The sequence below is a fragment of the Sarcophilus harrisii genome, chromosome 3 (genome assembly GCF_902635505.1).
Source record: "Sarcophilus harrisii chromosome 3, mSarHar1.11, whole genome shotgun sequence".
In the NCBI taxonomy this organism is placed as follows: domain Eukaryota; kingdom Metazoa; phylum Chordata; class Mammalia; order Dasyuromorphia; family Dasyuridae; genus Sarcophilus; species Sarcophilus harrisii.
This window is the reverse complement of record NC_045428.1, coordinates 520,132,277-520,150,473: the sequence shown is the minus strand read 5'-3', so window position 1 is coordinate 520,150,473 and position 18,197 is coordinate 520,132,277. Positions and strand designations below refer to the sequence as shown.

The 18,197-nt window shown below is 33.2% G+C and overlaps 1 protein-coding gene across 1 annotated transcript in view; it reads left to right on the top strand.

Annotated features, from left to right (window-relative positions):
• SUCLA2 (succinate-CoA ligase ADP-forming subunit beta) overlaps positions 1-17,932 on the top strand; it is a 30,736-nt gene extending 12,804 nt beyond the window's left edge. Inside the window, exons 5-11 of the mRNA XM_031961922.1 lie at positions 5,399-5,527; positions 8,603-8,741; positions 10,142-10,303; positions 10,394-10,536; positions 13,482-13,602; positions 14,033-14,121; positions 16,657-17,932. Of these exons, the coding sequence (XP_031817782.1) occupies positions 5,399-5,527; positions 8,603-8,741; positions 10,142-10,303; positions 10,394-10,536; positions 13,482-13,602; positions 14,033-14,121; positions 16,657-16,731 (858 nt within the window). The 3' untranslated portion in view covers positions 16,732-17,932. The remainder of the gene's footprint in view (positions 1-5,398; positions 5,528-8,602; positions 8,742-10,141; positions 10,304-10,393; positions 10,537-13,481; positions 13,603-14,032; positions 14,122-16,656) is intronic.
• The last annotated feature ends 265 nt before the right edge of the window (positions 17,933-18,197 follow it).

The following is an 18,197-nucleotide window of genomic DNA, read 5'->3' as shown; positions in this document are numbered from 1 at the left end:
CATTTCGTGTAAGTCTCTCCAGGCCTTTCTGAAATCATCCTGTTGGTCATTTCTTACAGAACAGTAATATTCCATAATTTTCATATACCACAATTTATTCAGCCATTCTCCAACTGATGGACATCCATTCAGTTTCCAGTTTCTAGCCACTACAAAAAGGGCTGCCACAAACATTCGTGCACATACAGGTCCTTTTCCCTTCTTTATAATCTCTTTGGGATATAATCCCAGTAGTAACACTGCTGGATCAAAGGGTATGCACAGTTTGATAACTTTTTGAGCATAGTTCAAACTACTCTCCAAAATGGTTGGATTGTCTCACAACTCCACCAACAATGAATCAATGTCCCAGTTTTCCCACATCCCTCCAACAATCATCATTATTTTTTTCCTGTCATCTTAGCCAATCTGACAGGTGTGTAAGTGGTATCTTAGAGTTGTCTTAATTTGCATTTCTCTGATTAATAATGACTTGGAGCATCTTTTCATATGACTAGAAATAGTTTCAATTTCTTCATCTGAGAATTGTCTGTTCATATCCTTTGACCATTTTTCAATTGGAGAATGGCTTGATTTTTTATAAATTAGAGTTAATTCTCTATATATTTTGGAAATGAGGCCTTTATCAGAACCTTTGACTGTAAAAATATTTTCCCAGTTTATTGCTTCCCTTCTAATCTTGTCTGCATTAGTTTTGTTTGTACAAAAACTGTACTAAATTATTTTTAAGGTTTCATAATATTTGGTGAGCTTGTTTTATTTAGGAACAGAATTAACATCTGTTTTATATACTAATTGTATTCCTCTAAGCATTTGCAGTATCTCCTTATGTTTTGAAGGCTATTGCTTGGCCCTCTTTATTATCTGTGTAAAAACCAACTTTTTTTTTGGTTAAAAATACGATTTCAATTTTTAGTACCAAAGAGAGGATTTGTTGTGTCAATCATTAGTTATTGTAGAAAATTTAATGTAACCCAATTGGTAATTCAGTTCAATTCAGTTATCCTGTTGATGAATTCCTTGTTAACCTCCATTTTGAGAAATGACCTAGCTGGGCCATCCTTTATTCTCTGTATTTTGCCACTATGTCTCTTTGTGGTAATAATGATGATATTCATAGTAGCTTAAAATTTATATGGGGTTTGAAAACACTTTATAAATATTACTTCACTCTGTCTTTATAACAACCCTGAACTGTTTTTATCCACGTTTTATAGATGTGGAAATTAAGCAGCAAGTGGTTAAATGACTTGCCTAGGCACACATAACTGATGAGTGTCTAAGACATGGTTCAAACTTAGGCTTTCTTGACTCCAAGGCCAGTGCTCTATTACTGTGCCATCTTCCTCCCTGTCACAGGTAGCTCTCTCCCCCCCCTCATCACAGATAGCCCTCGCCCCACCCTTGCTTCTTTTATGTGTTGGCTTTGCTTTAGGAGGGCAGGGGTTGTTTTTCTTTTTGCTTATATTTGTATTCCTTATCTATTGCTCAGCATTGACTGACAAGTAGTAAGTACTTAAGTATTTGTTCATTTGACTTGACTAACTCAGAGGGGAGTCTATATAGCAAATATTTCTAAATTTTCTTTTAAAAAGCCTTCAATAACTGTTGCCTATGAAATAAAAGTTCTTTATCTCAACAATCAAGATCTTTTGCAACCTGGTTCCAACCTTCCTTTCATGTTTTCTTTCACATAGACTCCTTCACATACAAAACAAATCTGATTTGCTTAGAAAATAGAATACATGAAGAAGAATGTGTAAGGGAAGACTGAAAAGGAGGTGGATCCAGGTTGTAAAAGGCCTTGAATGTTAGGGTAAGGAATTTGAACTTTATTTAGTAGGCAGTTGAAAGTCTATTGAACAGAAGAAGCTTGTGAAAATAGCTTTTATATAGAATCCTTATTCTTGTTATAATTATTACTAATTATTCTAACCTCTAGTTATGTTTTATTTCTGTTGATTACTTTTTTATAATATATAAAGTCTTTCTTGAGTCTGCAATAAAGATTGGGGATTCCTAGACATAGGATGGATCTAAGGTGAGAATTTGGGTTGTTTTATTAGCACAGTATTTAGTGGACAGATCATTATATTTGGAGTGAGTTTATTGTTTGGTTTATCCTGTTTCTACTAGAGTAGTGGGAAAAAATTTGGAATTGGGAGGTCTTGGTTTGAATTTCAGCTCTATTACTTATTGTCATTATGGACAGTCTTTCTGGGCCTTTAATTCCCTCATTTGTAAAATGGAAGGAGGCAAGCCAATTGCTCTTTTTAGCTCTCAGATCCTACATTTTTTCTCCTCTTATTTTGCACTGTAAAAGTATTTCTAAAGCATAACACTAGATGGTAGTAGAACTCTACTAAAAGTATAAAAATCTTTATACAATTTCATTTTATTGCATAGGTATTGAGTAATTTTTAAAGAATCCTTAACATAATGTGTTTAAAAGACTTTTCTATTGAAACTGCAGTTTTTGCATGGGTATTGGCATCATTTGTCAAAGTGATCTTTGAAATCCCCAAATAAATCCATTTGCTGTTTTGGAGTGATTATGGTATTAGGTTGCTTTGTCATTGACATGTATTAATAGTTTTTATCTTTAGCTGGTACTAGATGTAGATAGGTTTTATTAATATATTGTATTATATTCAGAAACCGAGTGGACTTAGATTCGTTTACAGATAATGTTGTACATCTGTATCTGCCTCACCTTCAGTTGAGGAAATCTAGAAAATCATACCCAGCTACTTCAAAGGCAGCATTGCAGTGAGAAAAGGACAAAATAATTTTAAAAATTTATTTATTTAGAGAACTAGAACTTTCAGAGAACTCTTTCAGTTGCAGGATAGTTGTTTTAAAGATATCAAGGTCAGGATTTTGAACCGTCAGAGACATAGCTTCAAAATCAGTTGATCTAACTCCAGAGTTTGTTGAAACATAAAACCTGCTGGTGGACATAATCACTCATAATAACTCAAAACCTTGCTGAGAGATCCATTTAACTATGCTAGGGGATGTTTAAAGATGAAACTGAAAAGAAAGAAATATATAGATGAAAGTGGGAAAAGACCTATTAAAATTTTTTATCAGAGTAATCTATACATGAATTAAGAGCATTTTTGAAGGTAGGAACAAGGATGATTTCGTGGATTATATTCTATAGCAGGTCACATCTGGCGATCACAATTCACTGAAAGCTGTAGAAACATCACTGTGCTTTCTATTTGCTGCTTATAAGAATATTTTGATTCAGTAGATCAGAACCCACCCAAAAGGAGGGATAGTGTGGATTCAAATACTGCCTCTGCTACTTTTGTGTTTGACCTTGAGCAAATCACCCTTCTCCAGACCTCAGTTTCCTCATCTGTTAAAATGAAGCACTAGAGGAACTAGACAACTTCTCCAATACTTGACAGTCCTATATCTTTCATCCATTTGTATGGCAGAGAATCTTATTAAAGATGTCATAATGGAAACAACTTTGATTTTCTGATTATTACTGTCAAGTGAGGCAAAAAACATGTATTCACTATTTTTATAGAAGCTATTTGACACAGAATCCAGATGATAGAAGGATTCTTTAAATGATGAGACCTACCAAATGATTCAGTTTGCCACTGTCACTATCTTGATTGCACCCAGCTTTGGGACATTGTAGTCTCTTAAAGGAAAACCATAATCTCAAGGGATGGAGCAGGGAGGGAGAGAAATTTCTTTTGCTAGTGGACTACTCTGAAATTGCCCTTTTTGCAAGAAGTTGGGGACTACTGAGAGAGATATATGCTGTGTATTAGGGAAATTAATTCATTGCTGAAGTGCTGCAGAATATGTAATGAGTTATATTATTTTTATTATGTATTTATAATACATAATATTATATATTGTATTTTTTGAATTTGTTGTTTTGTTGTAAGAATCACAGACTTAGTGTTTAGTGTTAGGAGGGCATTCTGGATACAATAAAGTACAGTTTTTGTCCTTTCAGTTTCCACAATTTTTATAGCAGGAAATAGAGGTCCACAGAAGCGATGTGACTTGCTTAAATTCACACAGGATGCAAGTGGTAAAGCTAGCATTCAAACATAGCTTGTTCAGATTTCAAATCTAGCATTCTTTGCTCTAAGCCTCTTTAGGATATCTTCATAAATACTTTGCATATACTTTTTTTCTTTACCATACAGGCTATTTATTATAAGGAAACTTAAATATAACCAACAATACTGAAAATATTGTGACTGGTATTTGCAACCTTGTTCAGAATTTTTTGTTGTACAAGTATTTCTTTATTATCCAATGAATAGTTAATAATAAAATAGTACAGCAGAGCAGATTACTTGTTTCAAAGTATGTGTACAGAGTGGTGAACTGAAAATTCTGGTTACTTAATGTTTTTCTTCTTATGTAAGACACGACATTTTATTTTTTGAATTCAAATTTTTTATTTCTCCAGTTACATATAAAGATAGTTTCTGTAGCATTCATTTTTGTAAGATTTTGAATACCAAATTTTTTTCTCCCTCTCCCTTATAGAGAGCAACTACAGAGTGCAGTGAATAGAGTATCAGTCCTGAAATCAGGAGGACCTCTCTCCCTTAACCTCCTCCCTTTCTAAGACAGCAAGCAATCTGATATAGATTATATATGTACACTTATTTTAAGCATTTACATATTACTCATTTTGTGAAAGAAAAATCAGTAAAAGGGAAAAACCATAAGAAAGAAAAAGCAAATAAAATAAAAAGTGAAAATTGTATGCATTGGGGGCAGCTAGGTGGCACAGTGAATAGAGCACCAGTCCTGAAGTCAGGAGGACCTGATTTCAAATCTGGCCTCAGATACTTAACACTTTCTAGCTGTGTGACCCTGGGCAAGTCACTTAACCCCAATTGCCTCAGCAAAAAAAGAAAGAAAGAAAGAAAATTGTATGCTTTGGTCCACATTTAGTTTCCATAATTTCTTTGGATGCAGATGGAGTTTTCCATCCTAAAACATAACATTTTAAAATAAAATCTGAAGTATAAAGGCTAGCAAATTCTCATCATTTACATATATTTTCTAAACTGTCTTATCTGTAGGTCCTTCTTATTGAGATTATAGCTCAAAAATAACTATACCGGGGGATCTTTCTTGCCTTGAATGCAGCTACAACTATTTATTCCATTATATAGATTTAGCATTTATATGTTTAATATTCAGCTTATGTGATGATATATTTTGAGAAATACATTATGTTGCATAGTATTCTTCAATTACTTCAGTAGGTATATTGCTCTTTCCCTTCTTGTAGGCAGTATTAATATTTTCTTTGCTGTCTTGTATCCCTTTAGCAATCTGGAATTGCATATAACACATCCTGTTGAGTGAGCTAAAATTTGATTTTTCATCTTTTCCCTAGGGTCCTGTGTTGATTGGAAGTTCTCAAGGTGGTGTCAACATTGAGGATGTTGCAGCAGAGAATCCTGAAGCAATATTTAAGGAACCTATTGATATTATGGAAGGCATCAAAATGGAACAAGCTGCCAGGGTAAATTGCTTCAATACCCTTTCTCAATCTTGCCATTTGAGAACTTTTATAAATATTAAAAAAAGCAAAACATACAGTGAAGTGTCTTGTGTGACACAGCTGTTTGTTTTAGAAGTAGGGCTCAAACCTAGTCTTTATGACTCCAAGGTTAGTTTTAAATTTACTGATTTTACTTCTCACTAATGTCATAGGTTCAGAACAGTTTCATTTGAGATATGATTATAAGATGTTGAGATGCAGTTTTGTTTCCTCTGTTGAAGTTGAAGAGAAACAGCAAAATTAATGTATGGGAGTAATATTTTATATTAGCAGCTATTAAGTATAGTATAAGTATATGTTGTTTCATGCCCATGTTAAAATGAGTGACTATTTAGTTAAAACGATATTATCATCAAATCTGTATGAAATTAAGTATACAATTGATTCTTCACCAGGGAAAAGAAATTCGTAATGAAGTACTGTTAAGAACTAGAATTTTTGATTTTCATAAAAGGTATGAGATAGTAGGGGTAATAATAACCATGATGAAGAACAAAGTAGTTATTAAATTCTCAATAGTACTAATGAAAATGTCCAAAGGGTTCTAAGAGTTAATTTTCAAAAGTGAAATGCCTTTGGCATTTTAGACTTTTTTTTTATTCAAACAAATGGAAACTACCAGAATTATGACTAAAATTAATAGTTAAATATATTTAAGAGAATAGACTTAAGGAGAAAATTTCGCATACACTTCGAATATTGTTTAACCCTTGGGAGTGATGATATTGAACAATGAAGACTTGACATTTCTTCTGATATTTAAAGGAATGCTTCACATTTTATTCCATATTTGAAAAAATTAGTAGCAAGTGATGAAACATGGTACTTTCTTTTTGACCTAAGACCAAATTCAAAGTCAGCAGTTAAAAATTACAATATAGCTGAAATCCAAGAAAACGTGAATCAGAATCACAAGTAAATAAAATACTTTGCATTTGCATAGTGCTGTACATTTGTGAATTTTTTCCACATATTTTCTCATTTGATATGATAGTCTCTTATAAAAGTAGATCTTTATTGATCTCTCGTTTTCACGTCACCTAGATTTATTTCTCTTAATTTCTCTTTCCACTTTTTATAACAAAGAATTATTTATTGTAAAAGAGAAAGAATAGAAAAAGTTCAGTAAAATCATGAATATAAGTGAACAGATCTTAACATGTTATGCAGTGATTCAGAACCATGGATCCCTGTTTGTGTGAAGGAATGGGGAGAGGTGTCTTTTCAAATCTGTATTTTGGTGCCAATCTTGAGCAATAACATGTTCAGGAAAGCAGCGCAGATATTTTTTTTTACAGATAAATATTTCTTTAACTGTTCAGAGATACATGGCTGACCAAAATCTATTCTTGAGCCTAGGTTATTTGACTTTATATTCCACTATTTTTTGCACCACTCCGTCCTGCAGTGTTGATTAATTTTTATTGGGATAAGAAAGCCACAGACTAGAGTGTTTTACAGTATTGAGTTTATACAGAATAAATAGTTGACTAGTGCCAGAATTAGGGATTGTAAAACAGAAGTTCATGTAGAACTTAATTTGTAAATTCAAGATCTGAGATAATCTCAGATGTGCATTTGAGAGGAAACATGAGTAAGCCATAGCCTAAAGGTTTGTTATATTTGCTTTGTCAGTGCTTTGGCTCTCAAGTGTACTTTCTGAGAAATAGATTTTGACCAAAAGTGCTAGTACTCAGTTTTATTGACTTCCTTTCTTACCAGATTTAATTACAAACAACTTTTTGCTGTTTTAAAGAATCATATCTATCCTCAAATGGTAAAGATTTGCCACTTTTTGAAAATTAAATGTATTCTATAGTCTAGTCTTTGTAGGCAATATCAAAGGTGTTCCAAAATTTTTGGATTTTTGATTAGTAATAATGTTACTAGAATAAGAATATAGTTTCCCAAGGTGGCTACTTTGAAGGGGATAAAACTCATTTGGACACACACACACACACACACACACACACACACACAAATACATATACACAATATTTATAAAATGTTTATTGTAAGAGTCTTAATTATTTTTTTAATTACATTTCATAAAATATCAGAATCTAAACAACTTGAAAGGAAATGTAGTTTTTGTAACTTTGCTATTTTTTTTGGAAATAGTCATAGCAACTTAAATGTAATGTGTTTAGTTCATGTGACATAGCTATTAATAAAACTTAAACTCTGAAATTCTAGTCATAGCCAGATTGTTCTTTAAATGAAAAATATATCAAAGTAAGTGCAAAAGGTTAACCATGAATCATTCTGCTAAATGAGCCCTTATTTGCTTTCTATAACTGATTTTTTTGTTGCTCGGTTTTTAGGGTTCATTTAAGCATTAAGTCAAAGTTTTACATTGTTATGTTTATTAAAAGAATCTTCTTGAAAAGAAAATAATTTATTACTGTTAGGAATGGGAAATATGGTAGTTTTAGTTGTTCACTTATTGTACATTGAATTATAGAATCACACAATATTAGAATGTGAAGCGACCTTAGAGATAAGAGATAAGTGCGCTGACATTTAGTCTTTTTGATAACTCACAAATTATAATTCTAGCTCCTACTTATTATATTCTCAAGTAAATTGCTAATGATTATTTTGGAATATCATTTAAGAACCCAGTTTTGTAACATAATTAGATTACAGAATATCCTAAAGTATCTTTTCACTAGTATTTCCTTATTTTTTATAATGGTGGAAATCTTAGAGATTTAATCTAACACTTCTATTTTTACATTTTAAGGAAACCGAGGGACAGAAATGAAGTAATTTGCCCATAATCAAATAGTGGTAGAGCAAAGGTTTGGAGTCATGTTCTCTGACTAAATCTGGCTCCTTCCATTCTGCTATACTCCCTGCTTACCTCACTTAAATGCTTTTACCAGAATTCTTTTGTAATTCAGAAACTTTAAAAATAAAATATTAAAAATATTTTTAAAAAGACGTTTTTGCAAAATAACTTTCTATTATTAAAATGTGTTGACTATACATTAACAAATAGAAGAAAAAAGTTGTACTATGTGTTGATTTCAGCTTGCCCGGAATATGGGATTTCCTTCAAATCTTGTGGATTCAGCAGCAGAAAACATGATGAAGTTGTATGAACTATTTTTGAAATATGATGCAACCATGGTAGAAATAAATCCAATGGTAGAAGATGCAGATGGAGGTGGTAAAGTATCATTTCTTATCATCAAAAATATTTATTGAGTATTATCTTTATAAAAATATATGAAATCTATCTCCCCATGTCTAACATTTTACTCAATAACTTGAATTAAGTATCCTTAAATGTTGATTTATAATTTTAAAGCAGAGTAATGATACAAAAGAAACTTTAAGGATACCTTAGGTATCCTTAAAACAGATACCTCAAGGACAAGCATGGGGCATAGTACACATGTTGAGGGTGAGTAAAATAGAAATTAGATGTTTAGAGGGAATTATGACTATTTTGAAATATGTATTTTGAAGAAAGTTTGTGATTTTAACTTATTACTCACTTTTTTTTTTATTAAAATGCTAATGTAAATATGAGAGTTTGAGTATATAAGTTTGATAATTGTCTCACAGGACATTGGTTATGCTTTTTTTTTTTTTTTTTTTTTTAATAGCCTTTTATTTACAGGTTATATGCATGGGTAACTTTACAGCATTAACAATTGCCAAACCTCTTGTTCCAATTTTTCACCTCTTACCCCCCCACCCCCTCCCCTAGATGGCAGGATGACCAGTAGATGTTAAATACATTAAAATATAAATTAGATACACAATAAGTATACATGAATTGGTTATGCTTTTTACAAAGCATTGTACAAGGCAGTGACAATATTGGGTCTCACATTGAACTCTGTTAATATACTTAAAACTGCAATTATTCACTTTCTTTTTATTCAGTCATGATTGACTGTTAGTGACCCCATGGACTGTAATATACAGGCCCTTCCATCTTCCACTATCTCTTGAAGTCTGTCCAAGTTCATCTTTGTTGTTTCCATGATAATACTTTTCCATATCATCTTTTTCCATTCCCTTTTTCTTTTGATTTCAATCTTTCTCATTATCAGGTTCTTTCCCAGTGAGCCAGCTTTTACCTTACTATATAGAGCTCCATTTTTGTCTGCAAAGTATATTAGTCTAATTTCAATTTCGACTGTAATTGCTTGGAAACTTGCATAAATGAAAACATTGGCTACTCTATTTTCTTAGTGATGTTCTGAAAGCACAGAGGTAGTATGATAATAAATTATTCTATCAGTGTCATAATTTTTTACTTTTATTTGACTTTTGGATATGCTTTGTATTTTAGAATTACTTGTCTGCTGAATTTTAGTACATTTGCTTGTGAATTGACATGAGGATGTGGGGATGCTCACTGGCAGACTCAACTTCCAGGAATGTTGCTTAACAGAAAGTTTAGTTTGTCAATACTTGAAATGTTTGTTGTTGGTAAAGTAATGAGAGTAGATGGGTTTTCCTAATGGAAGAAAGAATATTCCATCATATACTGTTGAAAATCATTTGTCTTTGACTCAAAGTTAAGATCATGTTACCATTATTCTTCTTTTTAAGTGCTGTGTATGGATGCGAAGATCAATTTTGACTCTAACTCATACTATCGTCAAAAGAAAATCTTTGACCTGCAAGATTGGACTCAGGAAGATGAGAGAGACAAAGAAGCAGCTAAGGCAGATATCAACTATATAGGTTTAGATGGAAGCATTGGGTGTTTAGGTATTGTATATATGTTGCATATGATTGCTTAATATATAATTTTTGTTTAGATGACTTGTTAAATCTATCCTTTCTCCCTACCTTTAACAGTAAATGGTGCTGGTTTGGCTATGGCCACAATGGATATAATAAAACTTCATGGAGGGACTCCAGCCAATTTTCTTGATGTTGGGGGTGGTGCTACAGTTGATCAAGTTACACAAGCATTTAAACTTATAACTTCAGATAAAAAGGTAAGAATAGGACTATGTTTCCTTTAAATAATGTAATAAAAGTGATTTTTTTTTTCTAGCAGATATGATTAAAGTAATTTAAATTTTGTCAAAATTTGGAGTCTTTTTTTTCTTAAAGGAAAAATGAATTCTGGAAAATGAGACTATTTTCATTTTAAAATACCTCTTTTCTTTTCCCAGTAGAATGATTTTTCTGTTAGTGATTAATTGCTACATTTGAAAAAGTGGAAGATACAGTTTGACTTTTGTAGAACTTGTCATTAGCTATTAGAAAAGAGTTAAAAGGAGTTAGGAAAGAATTAATTTAAAGGACTACAGAATGTCCCTCCATTTGTCTTTAATTAGGACCATCCTGGAAAGTAAGTAATCTTGTATTTATTTGTTTGTTTGGGAGATAATGGGGGAGAGGCAGGAAAAACCCAAGAAAGCTACTTCTATCAAAAAACCCAGAATTCTCCTAAACACAGAGCATCTGCTAAATACTTGCTTTGGCAGCAGTAATTTTGAAGAAAATTTAAGAAACAAGGAAGGTTAATATTTAGTTCTGGATACATAATTCTGATTAACAAATTTTGTGATGTTCTAATTTTGAGAAAAGTGACTGTCATTAAAATCCCTAATAAAAGATAAAGAAAGAATCATAGACAGATTCTTTAGACATTAGATTAACTTATATTGAGAGAAAATGGTATAGTCAGGTGAGTAGAAATTCTGAATTGGAATATAGCTAAATAGAGATGGAAAGTACTTTAAAAAATTCTAAATGGATAACATTAAAGAAGGTATTCAGGGAAGATGGGGAGAGTAGGTCAGAAAATTGCAAGCTCTCTAGATTTCTCCCACAAATAAAATAAAAATGTGAAAAAAGGGTGAACACAGACCAGTGAAAAATAAGACTGGGGCACTACAAGTCCTCTTGTGTTAAGCCACCCCTTAACTGAGGTTTAACAGGTATGAAGTGTAAACACCTCTAAGCTAGCTCTTGAAAAGAAATAAACCAAAAAAGCTGTGAATCCTGGGGCTAGCTGGGTTCCAAAGTGGGCTCAGCCTAAAACACAGGAACTTTCACCTCCTGGATTTAGTGGGAAGTGAAGGAGTGAAAATTAGAATTGGCCAAGGTGCATGTCTATATGTAAATGCATGTACGTATATGTGCATATGTATGTATGTATACATAAAATATATACCTGCTTGAGTGAAGTGGGGGATCGAAAAGGGGAAAAAAGAATTAAGTAAAAAATGCACAGCAGAAAACAATAGAATAACCTACAAGGAAGCAAAGAGAAAATGGACAGTCATGAACATAATGTCTTCTATTATTATGTATACTTTCTTGAAATGGAAATTTTTATACATTTTGAATTTTCCCTGATGTTCTGCTAGGCATAAGACAATTCCCCCCCTCCCCCCCTTTTTTTTTTCCTTTTTCTGCTTTCTTCTTATTTTGTATTTAGTTTTAAATATATAAATTTTTAAAAAAAGAATAATAAAGAAAAGGAAAGGCACAAATATCTTTTGTTAAGCATTTATTAATAAATTAATAAACTAACAAGCATGGTTATACAATGAGGCCACCGAAGAGCTGTTTTTAAAAGAAAAGGAAGAAAATGAAGAATCAGGCACAACTGAAAAATGACAGAACAACAGTCATGACGGGTGGTATGGGAAGGACAGTTAAGTTAGCCTTCGTCTGCTTAGATTCTAGAATAGAGGCTAGAAAGGACAGAGAAGCAGGAGAAGTGTGTCATAGCTTATTTTGCTCTGTGCAGATTATACCCAGGACCTTGTTTTGTTTGAGGCCCTACATCTTAGGGCAAGGTGGAGCATGTCCAGGGGATGATTAGGATACTATGAAGACAGGAACAACAAATTCCATAAATTTTATAGGAGAATAGATTCAGAGCTGGGGCATCCTTTACAGATTACAGGATCATAGATTTAGACCCAGACGGGATTTTAGAGATCTGAGTTCAAACCTGATCTCAGACACTGAATGCTTCCTAGCTGTGTGACCTTGGGCAAGTCACTTAACTCCAATTGCCTCAGCAAAAAAAAGAAATGAGGATACTCAGACTTAGGGGGCAGCAAGTGATTTGCGAGGTAAAAAGTGGCAAATCTAGGCCTTTTATCTCAATTCTCTGACTCTACATCCTAGGGTCTTTCTGTTGTGTGATAGCAACTCCTTGAGAGCAGTTGAAGTACTTGAGTTCAGCCTGGAAAAGAGATATTTGACTGAGGATGTGAGTGGGGAGGGTAAGGGGACACAGTAAGCGCTTTCAAGGATTTGAAGGACAATTTCTCAATTGGCAGAACAAGTAGCATTGGATAGAAATTACAGAGAACTATGCTCCAGTGGAATGGGGCCTGAAGGAGTGGATTTCCCCCAACCTAGAGGTGAATTGGTAGTTGAGTATATAGGGTGTCTGTTGGGTGTAATGTGTCCCTGGTAAGTCTCGTAAGCTTTGTCTGGGTTTCTTTAGCTATAAAATGGGAATAACAATAGCTATTAGAGAAAACAGCACCTAGGAGAGTGGTGACTAGGGAGAGGTGTTTTGGTTAGAAAGATCATAGAAATGGTAGCGGAGCCCAGTAATGTTGATTAGCAAGGATCAATATTGATTTGGTTATGGTGACAGAATTAGAAAGCCAAAGGGGAAGGAGCATTAACAAGGCAAGAAGACTGCCTGGAGTGTAATGTGAAACCAGCTGGGTTCATACATAGTAGACCATATGATGCACTTGCCATTCAGAGAGACCCAAGTCGTGGTCTGTGATCCAGAGAACTCAGAAAAAGAATATGTGTCAGATCTGGTATATAGAGGGTGTGATGGCAAGGAGGGTGAATAGAAGAAAAATGAGAACAGAATATAAAGCTAGTCTAGAACTGATTGAATGAGTCCATATTTCTTTGTAATTTTAATCCACCAAAAATATTTTATTTACAGGTACAGGCTATTCTAGTTAATATTTTTGGAGGAATCATGCGGTGTGATGTTATAGCACAAGGTATAGTCATGGCAGTAAAGGATTTGGAAATTAAAATACCTATTGTGGTACGGTTACAAGGTGAGTATTAAAGAGATTTAAAATTTGTTACATGATCTATATAATCCTCTGAAAATTATTAACCTTGATGGCTTAACATTAAAGAATGCATGTGTTTTTAATTATGAATTCTTATGAAGCAACATGAAAACATAAATGTGTAGAACTCATGAAATTATTCTAGCATTTAGGGCAAATATATTCACATCTTATTTCACAGTGCCACTTTATATATCTCTAATTTTTGTGAAGTTTGTAAATTAGTATCCTGATTTTATTGTCATAATATAACTTATAGAGTCAGTTAAGGCTTTTGAGATCTTTTGAGTGTAGGCTTTTAGATACCTGACTATTGTCTTGGCTCAGTTTTGCTTTTAGAGTGTTTGAGGACAGGAATTCTATATATTTGTATAAATATTTAAATACATTTTTATATTTGATTCTTCTGCAGGTACACGAGTTGATGATGCCAAAGCATTGATAGCAGATAGTGGACTTAAAATTCTTGCTTGTGATGACTTGGATGAAGCTGCTAAGATGGTAAGCAGGAAATGTTAATGATCTGAGAGTTGAAAGTCTATCAAAACTTTGTAAAAACTTTGTTTTTTAATATGTTGTGGAAAACGTGGTAATTCTTTTACAACAATTCTTAATTGAATTCCCCCCTCCCCCGAATTATTGGCACAGTATTAAATTCAGTATTCTTTAACGATATAAGATAATGATAATTTAGTGACTCTGAGTGTTATTAACTTCTAGTAAGTCAGACATTGTTTGGTTTAGAGTCATTCTGAACCCAGGACCTATTTTTCTGGCTTCCCCCCCCTTCCCCCCCCCCCAAAAAAAAAGTCAAAACAATGGAAAGAACATAGAGATGGAGTGGAGTCAAAGCAGAGTTTGTTAGCAGATCTTTGACAGTAGCAGTGCCAGTACTGATTTGATTATGGTTACAGAATTGGAAGCCAAAGGAGATAAAGGAGCATTAGCAAGGCAAGAAGATTGCGTCTGTGCAAACTGTTCTCAGTACCCTGGTTCTGTAGGAAGTGGAAAGGGTTCTGGAGAAAATCATACTTTTTTTTTCTCTCAAGTTTTTAAATAGGAAACATCACACAAACAGAAATACATGTTATGTGTTAGTTTTTTGGTAAGAAAATAGACCTTAATTTCCTCTTTTGCCTCAGTTTCCCCCCCATTGTTTATTCTTACATTGCATAGAGAAGTGGTGTAACATAGTAGTGTGCTCCTTAACAAATCATTTAGCTCCTGTGTGCTTCTGGCAGCTCCCTGAATTTATCAATTAAAGTCATAGATGTTTTGAAATTTGCTGTGATGGAAGGTGTTCACACACTGATGAAATCCAGAGCTTAACCCAGTGCCTGGCATACAATAGGCATTTAATAAATGTTTATTGATTGATTTATTAAGATCTTGGCATATTCTCTTCCTTAGGTTCCCCTAAATGAACATATATTCTTTCAATATAATTTAAGTGTTCTGTAGCCAGATTAGGGGAGCTGGAAGATTTATATCATTTTTTAATTGAGTTAAAAATCAACATTTTTAGGTATCTTTTAGGTATAACCAAGATATAACAACCATTTAGGTATAAGTTGGAAGCCTTTTTTGGGGGTGGGACATATTCTCTTGTATAATATGGTAGTGTAGCTAGAGGTTGTGCTGAGGAAAAAGAGTTCAAATTGTTCCTCTGATAACTGGCTGTGTGACTTAGCACAGATCTAGTGTTCTAAGGCAATGGTGTCTAATTCAAGTAGAGAAAGATTCCTGCTGGCTATGTTTTGACATAGAAAACCATAAATTCACATCTGTGTTGGCTTGTATTTTTATTTTATTAAACATTTCCCAATTACATTTTAACTTGGTTTGGCCCCATGAGCTTGACACTTCTATTCTGGGTAGCTCTTTAACATAAAAAAGCTGCTTTACTAAATTCTGAGCTTCTACTCTGCAGTTCCCTTACAAAGATGAAATCATAGGTTTTAAAACCTCTATTCCTTTCCCTCCAGAATAATCCTCTACATTGTTTTTGCTATATTTGCTTCTTGCAAAAATCAAGCAAAATAAGCATTTTGATGTTATATTTCTTTGTTATTTTCATTTGGGGAAGTTGTAATTAAGTCAAATAAAGAATCGGATGCATTTCACTAGGTGTACATTCCTCTTCCTTTTCTGCTTATTGTTATACATAAACACTAGATTTCATAAGTAAACATTTCTCTTTTTCCTGAGCTTATGTATTTCTTTGGATCTCTGTACATTAACCAGACCTGTACTGATACTCCAGTATGCTTTGTTTAGAACAGAGTTAGAGAAAGAACTTGAAAACAGTATGCTTACTTTGGAACAGTGGTTTGCAAATAGTTGAAAAATCAAGTCTGGTAATTGATTCTTCAGGTAGGTGTGAGCCATGTGAAGTTTTTGAGCAGAGTAGTGACATGAAGATTACAATATTTCAGCAATGATATAGGGTGGATTGAATTGGGATTCAAACTGTTAATAAGGAATGTACTAATTGAACATTTTAGACTAATCTAGACTAAGGTAACAAGAAAGCCAGGAAACAGCATAGTGCATTTTTGGAAGAGTACTGATTTATAGTGAGCACCAGTACAGAGATTATAGTGGGAAGGAGGAATAAGGGAAGAAGAACTAGCACAATTAAGTGGCCAGATTTTGACTAAAAGTGAGTGAACCAAAGATAACACTGAGATTTGTAAATCTGTTGGATTATTGGTATTAATAGAGACAGGAAAGTTGTTCAACTTGAGATGATTGGCTCAATAAGACACACCGAATGGGACCTTTGGAAATAGAGGACGAGAAGTCTGGGGATTAAGGATTCATGACTTAATGGCCAGTAGGCAGAAGTGCAAATTCCTTGAGCCTAAGTTAATTTTTTTTTTAACAATTAAATCCAGGTAATGCCTGATTTAGAAACTAAATGTTTGAAGTTGAGTGCACACCTAAAATTATCTTTTTGCAACAAATTGATTATTTTGTTTGTTTTCTTTGCGGAAACATAATTCATAAGCTGCTTCATTTTTTTTTTTTTTTCAGGTGGTAAAACTCTCAGAAATAGTCACCTTAGCCAAACAAGCTCAGGTGGATGTGAAGTTTCAGTTGCCAATCTGATCTGGGACTGCGATAACTTACTCAACGTGTTCAGTGTTCTATATTCTTTGAAATACTGTGTTCTGTGGTTTTTTTTTTTCCTTCCTTTTGTGTAGTTGGAGGCTTTAATTGCCTCTAGGGCATACAAACTTTAAAATATCTACATTAATTTTGCCATCCAGAATGATCAGTTCATATGAAGAAAGTGTAATGCAGCAATCTGGTTTCTTTTGTTGCAGCCTCCTTCAGCTTCTGCTACAAAGTGTCACTTACAATATGCCTGTTATCATCAGATGCGAAGCTTTTTGGTTGATAATATTCTATGAATGCAATCTGAACTTTTATTTCTTCTAGTCTTAGTGATAGGTCCAAAAGTAGTCTCATTAATGGAAAAATGTATTGAAATAATGTTTTATATCAGAGGCATTTATCTTCAATACCTGTCAAAAGACCTACAAATCATTATTTATAAACAGTGCTTTCAAACACTCCCCAGAGCACTCCCTTAATAAGTATTTCAGTGAAGTGACTGATTAATTATTTGGATATTATATTTTAATCACTACAAAATACTGTAGCACTGAAAGTCTTGTGATTTTGTGGTGCTATTAATAAGCACTATGTAGTTTTGTATATGAACAAATAAAGCATATTTACTGAGGGCTTAGCAAACAAAAGAATGCCAATTTAAGTTAATAAAAGTCTCCCAAAGTGGTTCTGACTACTGTTTATTTTCTCAGCTTTTAGGTTTTAAAAAATAATTTAGACAGAAGAAAAATCATGAATTCATCTTTGGCATAAGCAAATATAAAATATTTCAAGGCAGTGTGGTATAGTGGCTGTAAGTCTAGGCTTGGAGTCAGGAACATGTAGGTTCAAACTTCAGTTCCAACACCTACTAGCTAGGTCATCCTGGGCCACTTAGTAGACTTTTTTGTCTCACTTTTCTCATTTGTAAGGTTGGGGGTTTGAATTTGGTGCACATTTATGGCTCCTTCCTGCTCTAGCTCTGGATTCTTAGAATGTAGTGATTTGACAGATCTTATGGACCTGGGATGTTTGGGGTAAGAATAGTCTAATATTATAAAGTTACCTGATGATATATTGAAATTATGTTGTTAATGTTGGACCATTTTATGGTGTGTTATGTTCTATGTGAGACAATATACTTTTGCTACCAATTGAAGGCAATTTATGAAATACAATATTTATTTGTTTTCTATGTGTGTGTTGTCTTCACTCCTGAGCATAATGTTGCAATTTAGTAAATGGGTATTTTTTTAAATGAATATTTTGGAAGGGGATGCACAACTAACAGTTGTTTATTCAGTCATCTTCCAAGGAATGAAAGGAATGTTAATAAACATTTTTCTTTTAAAAAACTTGATTAATTTTAAATCCTAACAATTTTGCTATATGATCTGCATTTCCACTGTCTTGGTTAATTGCCCTTATAGCCCTTTATCCTAATTAATGGGCATGAATTA